We start from the raw sequence: 21,490 nt of genomic DNA, 5'->3' as shown, positions 1-21,490 counted from the left end.
TTAAAATATAGATATTACACACAACACACACACATACAGTTCCATAAAAAGATGTACAGCATACATACACACACACACACCATTCACCATATACACATCTATACAGCATACATACACTCACCAGCCACTTTATTAGGTACACCATGCTAGTAACAGGTTGGACCCCCTTTTGCCTTCAGAACTGCCTCAATTCTTCGTGGCATAGATTCAACAAGGTGCTGGAAGCATTCCTCAGAGATTTTGGTCCATATTGACATGATGGCATCACACAGTTGCCGCAGATTTGTCGGTTGCACATCCATGATGCGAATCTCCCGTTCCACCACATCCCAAAGATGCTCTATTGGATTGAGATCTGGTGACTGTGGAGGCCATTTGAGTACAGTGAACTCATTGTCATGTTCAAGAAACCAGTCTGAGATGATTCCAGCTTTATGACATGGCGCATTATCCTGCTGAAAGCCGTCAGATGTTGGGTACATTGTGGTCATAAAGGGATGGACATGGTCAGCAACAATACTCGGGTAGGCTGTGGCGTTGCAACGATGCCCAAAGAGTGCCAAGTAAATATTCCCCACACCATGACACCACCACCACCACCAGCCTGAACCGTTGATACAAGGCAGGATGGATCCATGCTTTCATGTTGTTGACGCCAAATTCTGACCCTACCATCTGAATGTCGCAGCAGAAATCGAGACTCATCAGACCAGGCAACATTTTTCCAATCTTCTACTGTCCAATTTCAATTTGTGCAAATTGTAGCCTCAGTTTCCTGTTCTTAGCTGAAAGGAGTGACACCCGGTGTGGTCTTCTGCTGCTGTAGCCCATCTGCCTCAAAGTTCGACGTACTGTGTGTTCAGAGATGCTCTTCTGCCTACCTTGGATGTAACAGGTGGCGATTTGAGTCACTGTTGCCTTTCTATCAGCTTGAACCAGTCTGCCCATTCTCCTCTGACCTCTGGCATCAACAAGGCATTTCCGCCCACAGAACTGCCGCTCACTGGATGTTTTTTCTTTTTTGGGCCATTCCCTGTAAACCCTAGAGATGGTTGTGCATGAAAATCCCAGTAGATCAGCACTTTCTGAAATACTCAGACCAGCCCTTCTGTCACCAACAACCATGCCACGTTCAAAGGCACTCAAATCACCTTTCTTCCCCATACTGATGCTCGGTTTGAACTGCAGGAGATTGTCTTGACCATGTCTACATGCCTAAATGCCGCCATGTAATTGGCTGATTAGAAATTAAGTGTTAACGAGCAGTTGGACAGGTGTACCTAATAAAGTGGCCGGTGAGTGTACATGTGATACAGCATGTTATATAGATATTATTTTTTACAATGTGCCACATAAAATGTATATTATGGTGCATCCTCCATTCTTTAGTGGCAGGTCGGATAATGGGGTCCCTTACTCTCACACCAGGGATATATTAGTATTACTAGAACTTGGCAGTAGGGTCAAATTAATTTCTTTAGCAGTTTACATAAGGATAAAAACCGTACTTATGAAATACAATTCTTTACTTTCACTATTCAATGTTTTTATCAACACATCTGCCAGGTTTGTGGCACATAAACTACAATAGTTTGGAGGGTGAGATCAGTAAAGAAAATATTAAGAATAATTGAGACATTGAGTTCAAGTACACTAGATTCACATAATAAGTATATGAATATAGTTCATTTAAGCTTTGTTGGCAATGTGTAATTTAGCTTCCCTTTAGCAGAGATATGCTTCTAAAGGAGTGTAACATGTAAGCTAGGTTATCTGGAGCAGAGTTGGGTGGATCTCTAGGTCAGTCAGGGTCAGGAAGTTTACAGCAGCCTGTGTTTTTTTCTACAGGGTTTAGACCTAAAACTAGATATGTAGCAATCCTGGGTGAGAGTAACTGGATAAAATGTATCAGCACATGAGATAACTCAGCTGCATTTTTCACTCTATATATAACATATAAATGAACAAACTAAATAAGGTATGCCATAAATGTCTTTTAGGTGGTCACCTTAACAGCCAGAAGAACAAAGGGCTCCTATAACTGATTCTGCAGAGTAACGTAGTCACTATGGCTATGTTGACATTTGACAAAAACCCCAAAATTTTTTTGAATTTTTTGTACCAAACATTGTATTTTTTCCTTCAATTCTCCATCACATTGATATAAATAGTACCTGAAATCTAAACCAATACCAACAGTTATGCCAGAAAAGTACTGAATAACATTGGTTGACCTAGCAAAATCTTTTCTACCAATCTCTAATCAAATATTATAGCAATGAATATGATTGCAAATTAAAGGGGGTTTCTAATTAGTTAACAAAGTCCCAGTACTACAAAAGGTCAAAACAAATGTGACACTATAGTACATCATGCCACTTGCAATGTTAGTGATAGGCTGTAGTGCAGGCTAGTAGTATATGGGCACATACTCTATGTAGTCAGGATGATGGGGGGGGGAGGGACTGATGAACATTTTACAGTGTTGGTCCCCTTTATTATAAAAATCGGAACATGTAATACCATAGTTCAGAAAACAGTATATTTTACAGTATCTAAAATACAGCATTTGATAATCATATTTTATGAACTGTTTCCTCAGCTCCCGCTCCCATCTCATTGTCATTTTTACCCTGAATGGAGTAGATACAATCTCAGGCATTGCATCAAGTTCTACTCTTACACTGTGTGACCTGGCTGGATCAGAACGTATATCGAAGACAGAAGCTACAGGCCAGCGGTTGGTGGAGGCTGCTGCCATTAACAAATCTCTTACAGCACTAGGACAGGTAATGCTCTAAATGCATGCCACAAATGATATTTCTGTATATACAAAAGATTAGCTACAAATGGTTATTTAGAAAATTCACTGACATGTTCTAGTCACATAAACCAAGAGAAAAGACGGTCTGCTATTTCTGCTTTTACTTTGACAAATAGTGCCACCTAGTCTCAAGCCTGGCTGCCTGCATCTCCTCCCGGCAGCAGAGGCATCATGGAAAGCAATGACATAATTCATCACCTTGTAAACAGAAATCCTTGTAGAAAATGTGTGTTCTTTGCCCTTACAATTGGCTAATGAGCATAGATAGGCTTTCCACACATTCGCCGATTTGTAATAGAAGTTGCTTTGCACTTTCCCCTAGGTTCATAGCAGATATTTTGCCAGCAAATCACATCTAAAATGGTCTTTCTCATAGTATTGTTATTTATTAAATCCTGATTTAATTTAATTCAATTAAAGTCAAGTCAGAAAACATTCAATCATTTCAATTGTTTTATCTATGAAGTAAACTCGGAGAAGGTACAGTAAGGAAATTCCAACAGGATAACAGTATTCTAAAAAAAATACTGTAAAAAAAAAAAAAAAAAAGAGGAAAAATGCAGTAGGTACGTTTAATAACTTAAAATGCCTGGATATTTGTGCCATTTTTGGCTTTTTTTAAAAAAAAGTTTATTTGTTCTATGAAACAATACCAGAAAACCCTCCCCACATCTTTGCATTTTCTATGGAGGAGAGCAAGAAAATGTATTTTCACACATGATATTTCCCCCCAATTCATTCTTAGAATTCATATTTCAGGCATCGCAGCATATTTTTCAGACCTCTGCGCCCCATCACTGAATAATTATTTTGCCCTCTCCGCCACCTTCACGTGTGAGGGGGGGGGGGGGGGGGGGTTGTTCAGCCGGCCGGGAGTGGGCCGGTACTGGGCTTTACTGTCCCCGCGCACTCTCTGCTGCAGGCGACTTTTCATTGGCGTAGAATAAACGCTGCACAGCTGCCTGCCCCGATACATCAGGAGGCGGGGCAATCATATAAATCATAAATATGCCCCATCATGTCTATGTGTCATCATGTCATAAAGTCTACTTTCGACTTTACATGTGACCGCCGTGCTACGCTTGCCCCAAACCCTCTCCATAGCAATATAAGGCGCACGGCGCCATAATAAGGGGAAAGATAGGACATGTTCTATCTTTTTCCCGGGTACGGAACAGTACGGCTCTGTGCGCCCATTGCTGGCCTATGGGGGACTTGCATAAGGCAGCCTTTTATACGTCCTCCAACGGTCGTGTGAATGTAGCCTTCATGTCAATTTTCACCCACCCATTAACTTCAATGGTAAAATTTAATAGTAAATTCCTGAGCCATGAAAAAATTTTACATGGATTTTTTGGACAGTCCCACATGGACATGATGAACATCTATGTCATTAAAGGACACCTGTCATCAGGTCTCTGTAACTAAGTCCGTCACCACTATCCACTTGAAGTAAACATAGAAGCTATCTATAGAAGGACAGCAAGCAGAGATCAAGAAAACTGTGAGGAATTCATGCCGAAGGTATATAGGAAAATTGTATAACTTTTCATTAAACAAACAATATCGATATATGATTTGTCTTAACTGTACTCCACTAAGATGGCAAAATTGTTTACTTTAAGACTGAACTTTCATCACTTTCATGTAGTTGTGTGAATAATCAATTTTTATCTAAACAAAATTAAATTATTAATTTAAACCGATAATGTGTCATAGAAATCCAGGGCTCCCAAAATTTTTAGACAAAGATTTTATAATATTATCTAAATATTGAAGAACTCACTGGAAACTCCAAAACTTAACCTACCTTTGCTTTCATTGCTTGAAGGTATTTACTGCTCTAAAGACGAATTCACTCCATGTACCGTATAGGAACTCAAAACTTACCCATCTTTTGCAACCATCACTCAGCGGGCAAGCAAAGGTAAAGAATTTAAGGCATTCTTCTTGTGATATTTTTGTTTCAATGTAATTCTTTTTATGCAAAATAAAAGTGGATTTAAAAAGATGAAAAAAGGATTTTCCAAAAACTGAAGACCCTACATTGTTAGACCAATTAAAGTATAGGCGCTCTTTTACAAAGGGTTGCGCTGCGCAGTTTTGTCGGACTAGGCAGCGTTTTGGGGATTAAGCGGCATGCACAGGTATTTAAGAAGTGTCTGCACTGGGATTTTGGCGCACTTGATCCTTTTTTGGCACAGCTGCGCTGGCTTCCATGCAACGCAATTTAGGCGGCGTCCCATCGGACGATCCGACTGTTTTGGACTGAGCGCGGGATTTAACTTTCAGTTTGTGTCGCAAGCCTAAGCACATACATACAACACTAAAAAGACGGTGAACTCTGTCAGAACTGAACGTGGTAGCGACACACATGCAGGATATCAGGCGCACAATCTTAGTGAATCGCGGCAGAGTGCATTATCGTCGGGCAATACACTTTCAGTGAACTCCATCAGGAATGTAAGTAAATGTGCCCCATAGTCTCTTTAAAGAGGTCAGTTATTAAGATACACAATCTATATTATGTATTGAGTAAGTGAATCAGATTTTCAAAATAAGCACTTTATAGTTGACAAAACAGTGCTGTAGTAGTGGCGGTGTGTAGTACTACAACTTGCTCTAATTTACTTGGATATCACAATGTTATAGTCTGCTGCAATCCCATGCACAACCACTACTTAAGGTTTGGAGCTGCGTCTCCTAATCAATAATTGTTCTTCAGCCTCTTAGAATAACTGATTGACAGGTTTTACTTTAAGCCCTCACCTCTAAAATACTAGTGACTCTTTTAAATGGAGGTCAGGTTTTATGGTCAGACTGCCTCCCATCGAATGTTGAAGGGCCCCCTTTTATTATTTACTGTAGCGAAATACAGTCTGAGAGTCATCAGACATCATATGTAATAAAGGTAATTGAACCACTTAGTTAGTTATTAGTTATTGGTTCACATAAAGGAAATGTTACATGAAGAAAATGCAACTGAGAAAATTCAACTGGTTGGAGATGGCTGGTAGCATTGATAGGTTAACATTATTTTAAGGAATGTTAAGGACCTTAGTTCTGCGGATTTTTTTTACTAGTTAAAAATAGTATAAACACCAGTCAAACAGGGTCAGGCCAAGGGATTCTGGTGAAGTAGTCAGACAAAAAATGCACCCCTCTCTGCACACTCAAGCTGTAAAATGAATGGAAAAATATTGCGGAACTGGTTACAATTGTATCTGGTAAGAGGTGGTAAATGAAATGGCTCATCCCCCCGTTAATAATCATAAAGAAATGTATTTAAGGACTTAGCCAACATTGTTTCACTTACAATTAGGCAATTCACATTTTGTTAAAAAAAAAATACACACCAACAGTAAACATCCCTGCAATCACTATACTGGACACATAAATATATCCCTGCAGTCACTACACCATACACACATACACTCACCGGCCACTTTATTAGGACCCCCTTTTGCCTTCAGAACTGCCTCAATTCTTCATGGCATAGATTCAACAAGGTGCTGGAAGCATTCCTCAGAGATTTTGGTCCATATTGACATGATGGCATCACACAGTTGCCGCAGATTTGTCGGCTGCACATCCATGATGCGAATCTCCAGTTCCACCACATCCCAAAGATGCTCTATTGGATTGAGATCTGGTGACTGTGGAGGCCATTTGAGTACAGTGAACTCATTGTCATGTTCAAGAAACCAGTCTGAGATGATTCCAGCTTTATGACATGGCGCATTATCCTGCTGAAAGTAGCCATCAGATGTTGGGTACATTGTGGTCATAAAGGGATGGACATGGTCAGCAACAATACTCAGGTAGGCTGTGGCGTTGCAACGATGCTCAATTGGTACCAAGGGGCCCAAAGAGTGCCAAGAAAATATTCCCCACACCATGACACCACCACCAGCCTGAACCGTTTATACAAGGCAGGATGGATCCATGCTTTCATGTTGTTGACGCCAAATTCTGACCCTACCATCCGAATGTCGCAGCAGAAATCGAGACTCATCAGACCAGGCAACGTTTTTCCAATCTTCTACTGTCCAATTTCGATGAGCTTGTGCAAATTGTAGCCTCAGTTTCCTGTTCTTAGCTGAAAGGAGTGGCACCCGGTGTGGTCTTCTGTTGCTGTAGCCCATCAGCCTCAAAGTTCGACGTACTGTGCATTCAGAGATGCTCTTCTGCCTACCTTGGTTTTTAACGGGTGGCGATTTGAGTCACTGTTGCCTTTCTATCAGCTCGAACCAGTCTGCCCATTCTGCTCTGACCTCTGGCATCAACAAGGCATTTCCGCCCACAGAACTGCCGCTCACTGGATGCTTTTTCTTTTTCGGACCATTCTCTGTAAACCCTAGAGATGGTTGTGCGTGAAAATCCCAGTAGATCAGCAGTTTCTGAAATACTCAGACCTGCCCTTCTGGCACCAACAACCATGCCACGTTCAAAGGCACTCAAATCACCTTTCTTCCCCATACTGATGCTCGGTTTGAACTGCAGGAGATTGTCTTGACCATGTCTACATGCCTAAATGCACTGAGTTGCCGCCATGTGATTGGCTGATTAGAAATTAAGTGTTAACGAGCAGTTGGACAGGTGTACCTAATAAAGTGGCCGGTGAGTGTATATATCCCATTAGTCACTATACCATACCCATAAATATATCCTTGCAGTCACTATACCATGTATATAAATATATCCCTGCAGTCACTATACCATACAGATATATATATATATTTCACTCCAGTCGCAATACAATACACATATCCCTGCAGTCACTATACCATACAGATATATATATATCACTCCAGTCGCAATACAATACACATATCCCTGCAGTCACTATACAATACACACATATATCCCTGCAGTCACTATACCATACAGAAATATACATCACTGCAGTCGTTATACCATACAAATATATATATATATTCGTGCAGTTACTATACCATACACATATCCCTGCAGTCACTATACCATACACATATATATGCATTCCATTAGTCACTATACCATACACATAAATATATCCCTGCAGTCACTATACCACACACATAAATAAATCTGTGCAGTCACTATACCATAAACATTAATATAGCCCTACAGTCATTATACTGTTCACAACTGATCATGAACTTGTTTTTTTGAAGATTGCTGTTTTCATGGACCAATTCACTCAATTCAGACATAGTGACTTGTGAGTACATATTCATGTTTACAGTCACTATACTGTAAACATGAATATGTACTCACAAGTCACTATGTCTGAATTGAGTGAATTGGTCCATGAAAACAGCAATCTTCAAAAAAACAAGTTCATGCACAGTTGTTTTTTTGCAGAGCATGCACGGCACATGGCCCCTCAACTTACACATCGTACAGGCAGTTACAGAAAAACAAACACACTTCTTGACACCACGAGACGATAAAGATTGCAGGCTGTAGTCGCATAGGGACGATCTATATCACTTTTAGTATCACACTGGCACTGTTCCAGCCCTGCCACATCTGCCCGGCATGGAGATTGCTCCTTGAGAGGCAGATAAACTCCTTAACTGCCGCGATCAAGTATGGACACGGGAGCTAAGGAGAGAAACAGAAGGAATAGGGTTCCCTCTTTCACTCCCTTGGCCCCCCTACAGTGTGATCGTGGGTTGCCGGGGGATTGCCATAGCAGCCGAAAGTCTGACATAGACTTCCGTGTCTGCTGTGTACAGTGGCTTATGAGGTCCAGTCCAAGACTGGGTCTAATAGGCAAAATGTCCGTAAATCACTGACAGATACAACACATGATACAATGTATTTTATAAGGGATCAATGTAACCCCAGTGTAAGTCCCCTAGGTGGGACAGTAGAAAAAAGTTAAAGTAAAAACATTTTAAATAAATAAAATAATAAAAAATACCACCCATTTCCCTATATATACCTATGTATATAATAAAATAAATAAAATACCCCTCCCAAATACAAAGTAGGTATTATCGCATCTGTAACGACCTTGGCCAACCATCTATCACATTATTATAGCAGTATTGTCAGGGGTATAAAAAATAAAAAACTAATGAAAAATTGCAATTTTAGTGCTTCCTACCACCTAAAAATATGCAAAAAGTCAGATGTACCCTATAATAGCACCAATCTAACCATTACCTTTTCCCGCAAAAAACAAGCCTGAATCTTTTCATTAAGGAATAAAAAAAGTTATAGCTCTGTGTTTTCCTTAAAAAGGAGTTTTTATTTGTAGTAAAATCTAAGAAAACCTGTACATGTTTGGTATCTCCTTAATTGTTTGTTATACTGAACAGCGAACTGTGTAAATGTTTTAATTAAAAAACAAGTGGCAGTAAAGAGTTGATAAATTTGAACCATTATGCTATTTTTACCCTACAAATGAACCCATTGGAAAATACAAATCTTGCCGCTAAAGACAAGCCCCAATATACCCCTGTCAGACAAAAAAATAAAAAAGTTATATCTTTTGGAATTTGTGCAGGAAAGAAAGCTTAAAAAGTCTGTGCCCTGAAGGCCATTTTAGGCCGTGTCCTTAAGGTGTTAACATATGACCGGAGTCAGCAATATAAATCAATTTTTCTTTATATCCAAATATGAAAAGACATAAAACACCAGTACATCACCATATCTTCGGCAAACAGTGTCAATTGTCCATAAAATTGTAGCACGCTAGGAGATCATGGCTTTTCACAGTGAAAAGCCATGATCTCCTAGCGTGCTACAATTTTATGGACAATTGACACTGTTTGCCGAAGATATGGTGATGTACTGGTGTTTTATGTCTTTTCCTATTTGGATATAAAGAAAAATTGATTTATATTGCTGACTCCGGTCATATGTCTCTAAATGCTTGGTTAATGGGTTATGAGAGCCCTCATTTGTAGACCGGTGTACACACTAGGAGTCACACGATACAGAGCTTTTTTGTTTTTTGGTTGATGACTTAAGGTGTTAACACCCATTTGGAGATGATAGCCAGGGAGATCATGATGACAGCACTGTCTGTCTCAGAGTTTCTGCCTAGTGCAGGAGGACTAGTCGAGTTGCGCTCATCTGGTTTGCCATGCTTAGGTGGCACAGACAAATATGAGTCTGGGTAGAAGCACTGTATAAGAGGTAGTGTGTCAGCGATGCAGCAGCTGAGCCAAAAGCCAGGAAGCAGGCCTGGCAAGGTGAAGTGAGTGGATAACCTAGGTGTTCACCTACCCTTCTTCCCAGCCTTAGCATCAAGGCTTACAATTTTACCTGTTGTGTGGCAATGTCTGACTTTTACATTTGTTCGTTTTTAGGCATGTGTTTTTGTGAACATCAGCCCTGATGTAAAAGACCTAGGAGAAACCCTGAGTTCACTTCAATTTGGTTCATCCATTCAGCAAATTGCTCTTGGCAAGCCCAACCCTCAATCTTCCAACATTAAGCTTGGTCACTAAAGGCATGATCGCAAAAAATATATTTGTTTTTCTTGTAGATCTTTAAAATTTCATTGGAAAATCAGAGTAAAACTTTGTACCCAATTAACCATTTTAAATATATCAATGTTCTAAAAACAATCAGTGTCGGGCCTAATGTTGATAATTTAAAGCCATGACCAGAATCATTAATGAGTGTTGCAGGATATTTTTCATTGATTTAACCTTCGGACAGGTGATTAGTATCACACTGGCAACGCAACTGATATCACATATCACCCTCAATTGGCTACAGTGTTCAGAGCAACACTGCCTTTTTTGATCCTTACCAAGCACAGCACCATAGATTGTACAATAGCTATTCTTGGTGTATCAGGACAGCCCCACTTACCAGAATGGTAACCAACAATAAAAAAAATAAATGTAACAAATGGTCATGATGTTACAAGCCATGGAAACAAAAGCAGTGCTCAAAGTCCCCAAATCTTGCCAGGTGCTAAACCACTGCTGATCTGCTATTAAATCCTGGGATACCCTTTAAGGATTAAAGAACTGTGTTCATTAAGCAAATCCTAAATGGAATTATAGGAAGAAAATTGTTTATTAACTAATTGACAGACAATGATTAATTTATAGGAACATGGAGCATACCCTCTTGTAGCATACCTGACACCTTAAAAAATGAGTCAATTCCTGCAAAGAATGAAAATCTATCTACGGTCATGTCTGTGGAGCAATGATACAAGTGAATTGAGAGAACAGAATTCATGTGTTTAATTAGGTGACTAGTAATATGACAGCTATGCAGCGCCCCAGCGGATGACATCTACACAGCATGCAGGAGTAAGAGAAATATATGGGAAAGAGAAATCTAGCGGAAGCAGGACACCTAAAAGGTCTTTGTTGCATTGTGTAACACTTTGTTCCCTTTATATCCTGATCCTCCTGGTATGTGTATTATGAGAATTCAACATCCTACTTCATATTTAGTTCCGACTGTCACGTACAAGCTGGTTTAATATGCTGCCTTTCTTTAACGCTTCAAGGCTTGTGAGATCCTCCCCAATAACTGGGATTTCTTCCCTCTGGTCTTGTGCCGCTAACTCCTCCTCACTGTCAGATAGAGTGCATAGAAGAGAATCATTTTCATAGGTGGGAAAGTAGTACCTGCACAATAAAAGGAAATGTTAGCACTTTACCACACCAAGAATACACAACAGTTGCTTATATTGTTACTTAATATTAATATTTATTGTATTACTAGGTCATATCTAAAACCAGAAAAGCAGAAATACTGTTGAATATCTCATGTATTGACTAATTTATCTGTGTGGATATAATATAACAAAATAATAAAGTATAGTCATTATTGTATATATTGCGAATTTTTGTTTTGCTGAAATTTCAAAAACACTGCTTGCTGGGATTTAAAAAATAGTGGCATTTGCTAAACATGCACCACATGACCTACATTAATGCAATTATTTTCTCTTAGGTTGCCACAGTTCATAAACTAAAACCATGTTCACACTGGTTCTTTCAGTATCTAGGGCCTATACTCCGACATCATATACAGCATTCACTTTCTTAAAAAAATAAAATAAATCCCACAGAATAACAAATGCTTGTAAGCCCACAGCCAATAGTTGCAGCAGACATTTATAGTGTATTTACCTGATAAGTCTGTTGAGATTCCTGGGCAAGTTCTTATTTTACAGGGTTAACCCGCTGTTTGATAACTGGAGTTTAACATGTTAAACTATCCTATCCTGTAAATAAGCCCCATTTTAAGTCCAAAAAATCAATTGCAATAAGAAGGTTGAATAGATCATAACACTTTGTGGACATATTTATATGTGACCATTACTAAAGAATGAAATTTGGAGGTTACATGAAGAGGATATCACTTTGCAGTTATGGCACCCACACATGGGTTCTGCCAGTGCCATAACTTGTGGATGCCAATATATTTAAGTTGACAGTATTGCACAGAATAAGGGATAAATTAGATCCTAAACCTTAACCCCTTAGATACCATGGCCACAACACCTATGGGATTTTTACCCTTTTTACCCATTGTGCTTACATAGTTACATTATACAAATACTTCTTTTAGCAACATATGCTCTTCTAAGGCTAATGGCTCTTTTTGTAGCTCAGCCCTATTCAAATGAATGATATTGAGCTAAGACATTAACACAATTTATGGCACTGCACTTTGTAAGGAGTAAAGAACAAACCAAAATAACCTTCAAAAAGTGCAGTGATAGGTACCCTTCCAAACAAGTTTCTTGGAAAATTAAGTGATATCTTCTGTGATACATTTTGTTGTAATAACATACCTTTCCCAAATAACTACTCATACTAACAAACAGCCCAAGAGAGTGTTCAGAATGTTATGCAATAGGTAGAAATTATGACAATTATTAAAATTACGCAAATACCAATTTTCTACATGGCAATTTATCATCAAGCAAAATGTTTCTCATTCCAGGGCAGACTTATGAAAATTTGGAGAAGACTCTGTCTATGATAAACGCTTATCATACACATGCAGTCAGATGGTTCCCATATGTCTCTGTAGTTGGTATCAGACTCGTGTACACATTTTGCAATAAAATAGTTTTTTTCTGTTAAATTGTGAATCTCTGAAACCACCTTTATAACAAGAAGATTATCTGAAGATAATAATGCTGCATTCATACTTGGAGAATAAGAAGAAAAATCCAATGTACACTAGTTAAAATCAGTTTCAATATACTTTTTCAATTAGCCATTCACTTATTTTTAAAAAATACAAACTTATTTATATTACAAATGTGATATAGATAAGACTTAAATGGAATTAAATAGAATTTAAATAGAATATCTAAGAACAATACTGAATAATTTGAAAGGTGCTTGGATAGAGTCCCAATCCAATCCCAATAGCAATAATCCAGCACTCTGTAGATGTGAAGCAAATAATTGCATTGACAATCCATAAGTCAGTGTTGTTTTGGTCAGTATAGACCTTCATTACACACAGAATGTGTTCAGGTAGAATTCCCACAATGTGCTAATGATCATAGAAATGGCATATATAGTCAAGTACCGCAATAGAGCAAACACTTGTCAGTAATTGACAACATTCCTATACAGGCAGTCCCCAGGTTAAATACAAGATAGGGTCTGTAGGTTTGTTCTTAAGTTGATTTTGTATGCAAGTCGGAACTGTATATTTTATCATTGTAGCCCCAGCCAGAACTTTTTTGGTCTCTGTGACAATTGGATTTTAAAAATGTTGGGTTGTCATAAGAATCAGGATTAATACCAAAGCTTCATTGGAGACACATTTGATAACTGTTTCAGCTGTTTATTGTAGTCTAGGACTAAAGTACAATAAATTACCAATATCCAGAAGTCCGTTTGTAACTATGGGTCGTATGTAAGTCGAGTCTTCTTAAGTAGGGGACCGCCTGTATATGCCACATCCTTTAATAATTAGTGTTGCAAAAGAACACTATCTGAACACAATCTATGTCTTATGAAGGTCTATGACCAAAATGTTACTGAAGCTGTTTGCTTCAAATCTACAAAGAGTGCTGGATTCTTCATATTAGATAAAATTTCTATGCACTCAGTCAAAAGGCAAATAAAACAGGATGGCAGGGCAGTTTTAATACATGGCAATAGCAAATAAGAAATTCTTACTGAGGTTGATCCCACATTGATCTGTCTGGAAGAATGCTCATATGCTTGTCTTTTTCCATGTGAGTTATCAACTCTGTTTTTGAATGAAACCTCTCTTGACAGCCATGACATCGACACTGATGGATTTGCCTTCTAATAAAATTCACTAATTTGACTTGCTGATAAAACTTCAGTCCTGTCAAGCACAAAACAATACAAGTCAGTGAAAACAGGTCTTGTATTGCTAGAAGTCAGTAAAGCATATCAAGAGCAGTCACAAACGATTTCAATGTAAATTGAATGCATTCATCACATTGCATTTAGTACAACTTGTCAGGTCTTTCAGTTCTCCTTGAATTCTCCTGTACATTTCCGCTACAAGAACGAGAACAATTTTCTTTCTTTTCTTTAGAATGACTTGGTATCAAATATGTATTGATTTTCTGTGGGCTAGCAACAGATAGAAAAATATACTCCAGCACTGAATCTAGATAATATCTACCATTGCTAAAATCCCAAACCTAGATTGAAATTTAGTCTGGGGCTAGTACAATAACTAGTACTAGAACAAAAACAATATATGAAAGTGTTTTGCCACAATTTTGCCACCAAATTTCGCATGAGATATGATTTGGGAATCAGCTCACCTTCCAGCATGAGTGTCCTTGTGCGGCACGGATTGCCCCTCTGTACGGGCGAAATACCATGAAAAAGAAGTCCGATATCCAGCCAGTTCCGGGACACTGAAAAATTCTTTATTGAGGCATGTATTTAAAATCCACAGCAGGGAATAAACGCCGACGCGTTTCGGACTGACTAGCCGTCCTTAGTCATGGCTAATATGAACAAACTAAGAACAGACTTTTATACAGATATACAAATACTGGACACTCCCCCGGTGATGTAATGGATGACGTATTTCCGGAATTCCATCTGGAGGTGGAGACGGGGGAGGACACAGTTACAATTGCAGATGCAGGTGGTTAATAGTATTGTCAATGCTTCAAATACCGCAATTACATTTTATCACAATACAAAAAGACATAGCAAAGACTGTATGAGTCCAAAACTAATAAATACTGAAAGAAACAAAATAGAATGTATACAATGGTATATCCTGTTGGGGAATCGAGAAAGACGGAATAGAGGCATGGAGGTATGATCGCGGTAATGATTGTCATTAATATTGGGAAAGAACCAGCGATCGTAGAAGTATTGAATGGCGTCTTTCTGATGACCCAAAAGGAGGAAGTATCCGTAAAGTCTGGAAGTATAAAAACATGAAGAAACATTACATGTTAAAATCTCATAAAGGACTGTAAACAAGAAGTTGACAACCAAGGAAAAGGTGAAAATGACATTGAGTTGTCTTCAAGAAACAACGGGATGCATTAACAAGTTATGTATAAGTAGGATAATATAATAAAATGATGCCAATATTAGCATGGGTACATTTTAAGACACATAATGATACATTAATTCTCTTTTGAAATTAAGACCAAAGGGGTGCCGGGACTCCAAATTAAAAATCCAAAAAGCTTTACGATTTCGAAGTAATGCACTGATATTGCCACCTCGTAGTGGTTTATGAATTCTTTCAATGGCATAAATGCGGAGGGAATTAGTTTTGGCATCATGTGCATGTAAAAAATGTTTTGAAGCGCCAGATAGATGGCGGTTCTCTGGATTTTTAATGTCGTTAAGGTGTTCCATAAATCTGATTTTAAGTTTGCAAGTCTAGAGTCTGAGAATGTACAACTTGCCAGTACCCCAAAGAAAAACTCCTACTATAAAAAAAAGCAGAAACAGAAACCCAAAAAACGACGCGGGGGGCGTAAACACCATCCCAAAAACGGACTGCATCCCCACGAGACAACTACGCAGTCAACAACAACAACAAAAGAACTAGATGTGGTGAATCTCTCTTCACGTTCTCTTACAGCCGCACAAATCGAACTCTTATCTCTTGGACTCAATTTTGTCCCCAATCGAGATTTTGACGTCTACAATACTCTAATGGATGTCAATAAGTTTGTTCGAGACTTAACCATCAAACGTCATTTCTTTACAGAAAAGGATCCGGAACACCAAGAGCCGGTCGCCTCCGTACCAGAGGGTAATGTCTTTAAGCAACTTAATTTTCTTGAACAGTTTACCTTGTGTAATCTTATGTCTTTAGACACACTTAATGTACAACAAACGCACACGGTTAATGATTTTAGAGTAAAAAAACTCTAATTTTTACCCTCTGGTTTCACGATCAGATAACATGGACCTCTTCCAGGAAAGGATAGAGAGGGACCTTAAAGGCTTAAAAAATAGCATCCCAAAACAGACACACAATTTGACACACTCCCTAAATGAAGCTCTACACGAGATTAAAGGTTGGGATGACACTGTTGTCAGAATGTCCGATAAGGGCGGATCTGTTGTCTTGCTGGACAAAAGCACCTATAATGAACAAATAATAATGCTTTTAAATGATGATACTACATATAGAAAATTGCCCAGCAATCCAACAGACTGCTTTCAAGGGATGTTATTTAAACTACTACAGGAGGGAGTTTCTTTGGGTGTCATAACTCAGGCACTCATGGATAAGATCTTTATTTCGGATTCGGTTGTTCCTATCATACACGCCCTCCCCAAAATACACAAAGGGCAAACACCACCCCCCATGCGCCCTATAATATCGGGCATTGGCTCTATGTTGGAAAACCTCAGTGGGTGGCTCGACTCACTGTTACAGCCACTTGTCTGTCGAGTCCCAAGTTTTCTGCAAGATTCAAAAGATGTACTCTTTTCTCTATCCAAACTTAGATGGAAACCCAACTTTCAATGGCTTACCTGTGATGTGACGTCACTGTACACGTCAATACCGCATCATATAGCCATTGTTGCTTTAGAATTTCATCTCAATAAATACAGTGCCTACACCTCTGACTTAAAGGAGTACATCATTGAAGTTTGTTTATTTTTAATGTCACACAATTACTTTATGTATGATGGTGTTTTCTTCCTGCAGGTCAGAGGTGTGAGCATGGGGGCTAAATTTTAACCATCTTTAGCCAACCTTACTATGTCCTGGTGGGAGGAGCAACACATCTACTCTCACAACAACCCTCATCTGGACAACATTGAGTGGTATGGCAGATACATCGACGATATACTCATTGTCTGGAAGGGTCCAGTGTCTGCCATACCACTCTTTGTTAACTATCTCAATAACAATCTTGTTAACTTGAAATTCACATTTTCAACACATCCAGTTAAGATGACGTTTTTAGATTTAAAATTTTCTAGCACTCCTGGAGAGTGCGTCAGCTCTCAGACTTACCGTAAACTCACTTCGGGTAACACGATTTTACACGCCAAGTCACAGCACCCACGACACACCATCAAGAGCATTCCGGTGGGCGAACTAGTTAGAGCTAGACGCAACTGCAGTAGTGAAGACACTTAACTCCAAGAGGTTAATGACATCCATACACGTCTAAGCAACAGGGGTTACCCAGGCTGGACATTGGAACGGGCTAAAAACATTGTATCAAAAAGAGACAGGAAGTCTCTTATTTGTTTCTCTCCCAATCCCAAATACAAGAAGGCTACAATTGCCAAACCCACTCTGGTTCTCCAATATAGCCCACAGTTCAATGACATATCTAAGATAGTGCAAAAGCACCTACCTTTACTCAAATCAGATCCAATACTTGAAAAGGTCTTGGACGAGGGATGTAGGATAGTTCCCCGTCGGGGTTTAACTCTTGGTAATCTCCTTTCCCCCTCAGTCTTTAAAAACACTAAACACACAAAACCTACCTGGCTCTCTCATCCTGGCTTCCACAGATGTGGAGCTACACGGTGTACCACCTGTAAATTTGTTCAAAAAAGCACCACCTTTCCCAGTAGTGACGGTACTAAGGTGTTCCAAATCAAAAGCTACATTAACTGCAATTCCTTTAATGTAGTTTATGTGGTGCATTGCATTTAATGTAACTTAATGTATATCGGCCAAACATCTCGCAAAATTAAAATCAGATTTATGGAACACCTTAACGACATTAAAAATCCAGAGAACCGCAATCTATCTGGCGCTTCAAAACATTTTTTACATGCACATGATGCCAAAACTAATTCCCTCCGCATTTATGCCATTGAAAGAATTCATAAACCACTACGAGGTGGCAATATCAGTGCATTACTTCGAAATCGTGAAGCTTTTTGGATTTTTAATTTGGAGTCCCGGCACCCCTTTGGTCTTAATTTCAAAAGAGAATTAATGTATCATTATGTGTCTTAAAATGTACCCATGCTAATATTGGCATCATTTTATAATATTATCCTACTTATACATAACTTGTTAATGCATCCCGTTGTTTCTTGAAGACAACTCAATGTCATTTTCACCTTTTCCTTGGTTGTCAACTTCTTGTTTACAGTCCTTTATGAGATTTTAACATGTAATGTTTCTTCATGTTTTTATACTTCCAGACTTTATGGATACTTCCTCCTTTTGGGTCATCAGAAAGACGCCATTCAATACTTCTACGATCGCTGGTTCTTTCCCAATATTAATGACAATCATTACCGCGATCATACCTCCATGCCTCTATTCCGTCTTTCTCGATTCCCCAACAGGATATACCATTGTATACATTCTATTTTGTTTCTTTCAGTATTTATTCGTTTTGGACTCATACAGTCTTTGCTATGTCTTTTTGTATTGTGATAAAATGTAATTGCGGTATTTGAAGCATTGACAATACTATTAACCACCTGCATCTGGAATTGTAACTGTGTCCTCCCCAGTCTCCACCTCCAGATGGAATTCCGGAAATACGTCATCCATTACATCACCGGGGGAGTGTCCAGTATTTGTATATCTGTATAAAAGTCTGTTCTTACTTTGTTCATATTAGCCATGACTAAGGACGGCTAGTCCGTCCGAAACGCGTCGGCGTTTATTCCCTGCTGTGGATTTTAAATACATGCCTCAATAAAGAATTTTTCAGTGTCCCGGAACTGGCTGGATATCGGACTTCTTTTTCACCAAATTTCACATACCTTGCATTTTTTAAAAACTGTACTGGATATATATATATTCATTCTCTGGTTTCAAATATTTTTTTATTTTACTCACCCAAGTCTGTTTTTATTTTGTGAAGATCAAAGTGGTGACAATCCTAAGCAAGGTCAAAAACAGAAATTTAAAGTCATAATTTTTCAAACATTATGCATTTAAAGTGTACCTACAGTCCAACATGACACTAAGTCGATAAAAATGGATGATCACACGTTCAATCACACTAGTCCACTTTAGGGAATTAATACTGTTTGTGTAATTAAAATTTTCCAAAATACTTTCTGAACCCATTCCTCATGATTTTATAGATCTCAGATTGCTATCATTCCAAAGGAAGCTTCATTGTTTACTTCCTGTGGTTACAGACCGTTCCCTGGTCATGTGATGTCACACAGGTGCACGCCTCATTATTATCACAAAGAGTAATCAGAGCTTCATATTATAACGACTCGTGCACCTGTGTTACATCATATGACAGTAGACAGATTTTTATCCATAAAAGGTTAACAATGAGGCTTACTATAGAATGACAGCAAGTGGAGATAAAGCAGTGGGAAATTGATACAGAAAAGAGAAAATTATGCAACCTTTTCATTTCGCAAAGTCAATTAGTTGCTGAAATAGTGGACAACCCCTCTATTATTATTTGAGGAGATAAAATATCTACAATTTCCTGGCTTAAGAATTCTTTATAAAAATCCTAGGTTCCTTTAGGAAAGGTTAATAAGCTATAGGTGTACTTCTGATGTACCTTCATGTGAAATAGAAGTCTCTCAGTTGTGTCTGCTTGTGTTTCACAAAACAGACAAAATGCAGACATAGGATGCTCTTCCCAATCAGACCAATCCCTGAGAATAGAACATACACTTAAGTCATAATCAGCCACTGTAATGAGGAAATGTAGCTTTACACCACCTTTACAATGTATTAACCATATCAACTGAATAATAGATGCCATAAAAGTCATACTCTTCGTTGCTGTCTCCCAAATCCCGATCATCTTCAGATTGTACTTCCTCCCAACTTTTCCCTAATTCCTAAAAAAGAGGGCAGCCAGTTTTAATATATAAATGAAAGTCATCAACTGAATTTTTTAATTGTCATTACTAAACTAATTCAAAGAGGTAGACGTCAATACAGGCAGTCCCCAACTTAAGAACACCCGACTTACAGATGACCCCTAGTTACAAACGGACCTCTGTATGTTGGGTATTTACTGTACTTTAGCCTTAGGCTACAATGATCAGCTGTAACAGTTATCTGAGGTGTCTGTAATGAAGCTTTATTATTAATCCTGGTTCTAATGACAATCCAACATTTTGAAAATCCAAAAATTGTCACAGAGACCAAAACAAATTTGACTGGGGTTAAAATTCTAAAATATACATTTCTGACTTACATACAAATTCAACTTAAGAACAAACCTACAGAACCTATCTTGTACATAACCCGGGGGGTATACTGCCTGTATATAAAACTAACTAAATTAGCAAAATCTACCATCAAAACCCATCATGATAAACAGGGACACTTACTCTTAGATCCAGGCAGAGTAACTGTGGTAATCTGCTTATAGTTGTTATCTATGGCCTTTTCCCTTCCCCCTTTGGGGGTGTTACCAGAGCCCCTCAGTGCTCAAGATTTGCAGGCTGTAACAATGAGCAGAACATGTCTTACCCAACCCCCTGCTCTCTCCCTTCTCTCTCTGCCTATGTAATCTAGCAGCAGCATAAAGTACAGGAATTATAAAATTAGTTTTTCAATGATCAGATAGAAAAAACTGACCCCTGTGGTGTTTAATCTGCAAACAAAAAAAATCCAAAAAGCTCTTATTTTGTATGGAAGACATTTAATTCAACACTTATGAGGCAAAAATGTGGTGGTAATAATATACAAAAGGTCTTGGGACCCTAGGTTTTTAGTACCCAAATAACAGTGTAGGAGCATCTTTTAAATATCTGATTCAATATCCGTGCCAAAGTCTCAAGCCATCAAGATTGCAAATTGGTTTGTCCCATAGAAATTGTAAAAGGGTCTTTTTCAAAGTAAGAGTAAAAGAACATATGATTAGTAAGCTTGTTCATGGGGAGCGAAAGGCACAGACTCTGTGAGACCAAAGCAGTCACAAATAATTAAAACTTACTAAAAATAGGGCAAGCAAACCACAGTACCGGTTACAAACCTCTATTCTTAGGCTTAATGCACACGTCCATATATACATGGCGGCCATGAGCTAGCCGCAAAAACAGCAGGCATTATGCACATGCAAAGTGAGCATACCTTGTCTCAGCTGACACACGACAAAAGAAAAGGCAGGTGCTATTCCTGCCCCGATTTGTAACACAGCTAAGCTCCCTATGGAGAGGGCAGGGTTAAGGAGTGCTCATCCCCCTCCCTTCATCACCCGCCATGTGCTACGGCCCAAGTGAGCCCTACACTGACACGTGTTTTGCAGGTGAATTCTGAACAGCTCCCCTTGAGAAA

General features: G+C 38.7%; 2 protein-coding genes across 2 annotated transcripts in view; one reads left to right on the top strand and one right to left on the bottom strand.

Annotated features, from left to right (window-relative positions):
• Window positions 1-11,625, top strand: part of LOC140126906 (uncharacterized) — a 56,132-nt gene extending 44,507 nt beyond the window's left edge. The window contains exons 12-14 of the mRNA XM_072146920.1: window positions 2,603-2,789; window positions 4,656-4,751; window positions 10,132-11,625. Of these exons, the coding sequence (XP_072003021.1) occupies window positions 2,603-2,789; window positions 4,656-4,751; window positions 10,132-10,272 (424 nt within the window). The 3' untranslated portion in view covers window positions 10,273-11,625. The remainder of the gene's footprint in view (window positions 1-2,602; window positions 2,790-4,655; window positions 4,752-10,131) is intronic.
• The window catches only part of ZNF277 (zinc finger protein 277), a 74,573-nt gene continuing 63,907 nt past the window's right edge, over window positions 10,825-21,490 (bottom strand). Inside the window, exons 8-12 of the mRNA XM_072146921.1 lie at window positions 19,976-20,043; window positions 19,758-19,854; window positions 19,064-19,106; window positions 13,945-14,119; window positions 10,825-11,418 (exon numbers count right to left, since the gene is read on the bottom strand). Of these exons, the coding sequence (XP_072003022.1) occupies window positions 11,238-11,418; window positions 13,945-14,119; window positions 19,064-19,106; window positions 19,758-19,854; window positions 19,976-20,043 (564 nt within the window). The 3' untranslated portion in view covers window positions 10,825-11,237. The remainder of the gene's footprint in view (window positions 11,419-13,944; window positions 14,120-19,063; window positions 19,107-19,757; window positions 19,855-19,975; window positions 20,044-21,490) is intronic.

Source organism: Engystomops pustulosus, chromosome 4 (assembly GCF_040894005.1).
Source record: "Engystomops pustulosus chromosome 4, aEngPut4.maternal, whole genome shotgun sequence".
NCBI classification, from domain to species: Eukaryota; Metazoa; Chordata; class Amphibia; order Anura; family Leptodactylidae; genus Engystomops; species Engystomops pustulosus.
This window is presented reverse-complemented; position numbering and strand designations above follow the sequence as displayed.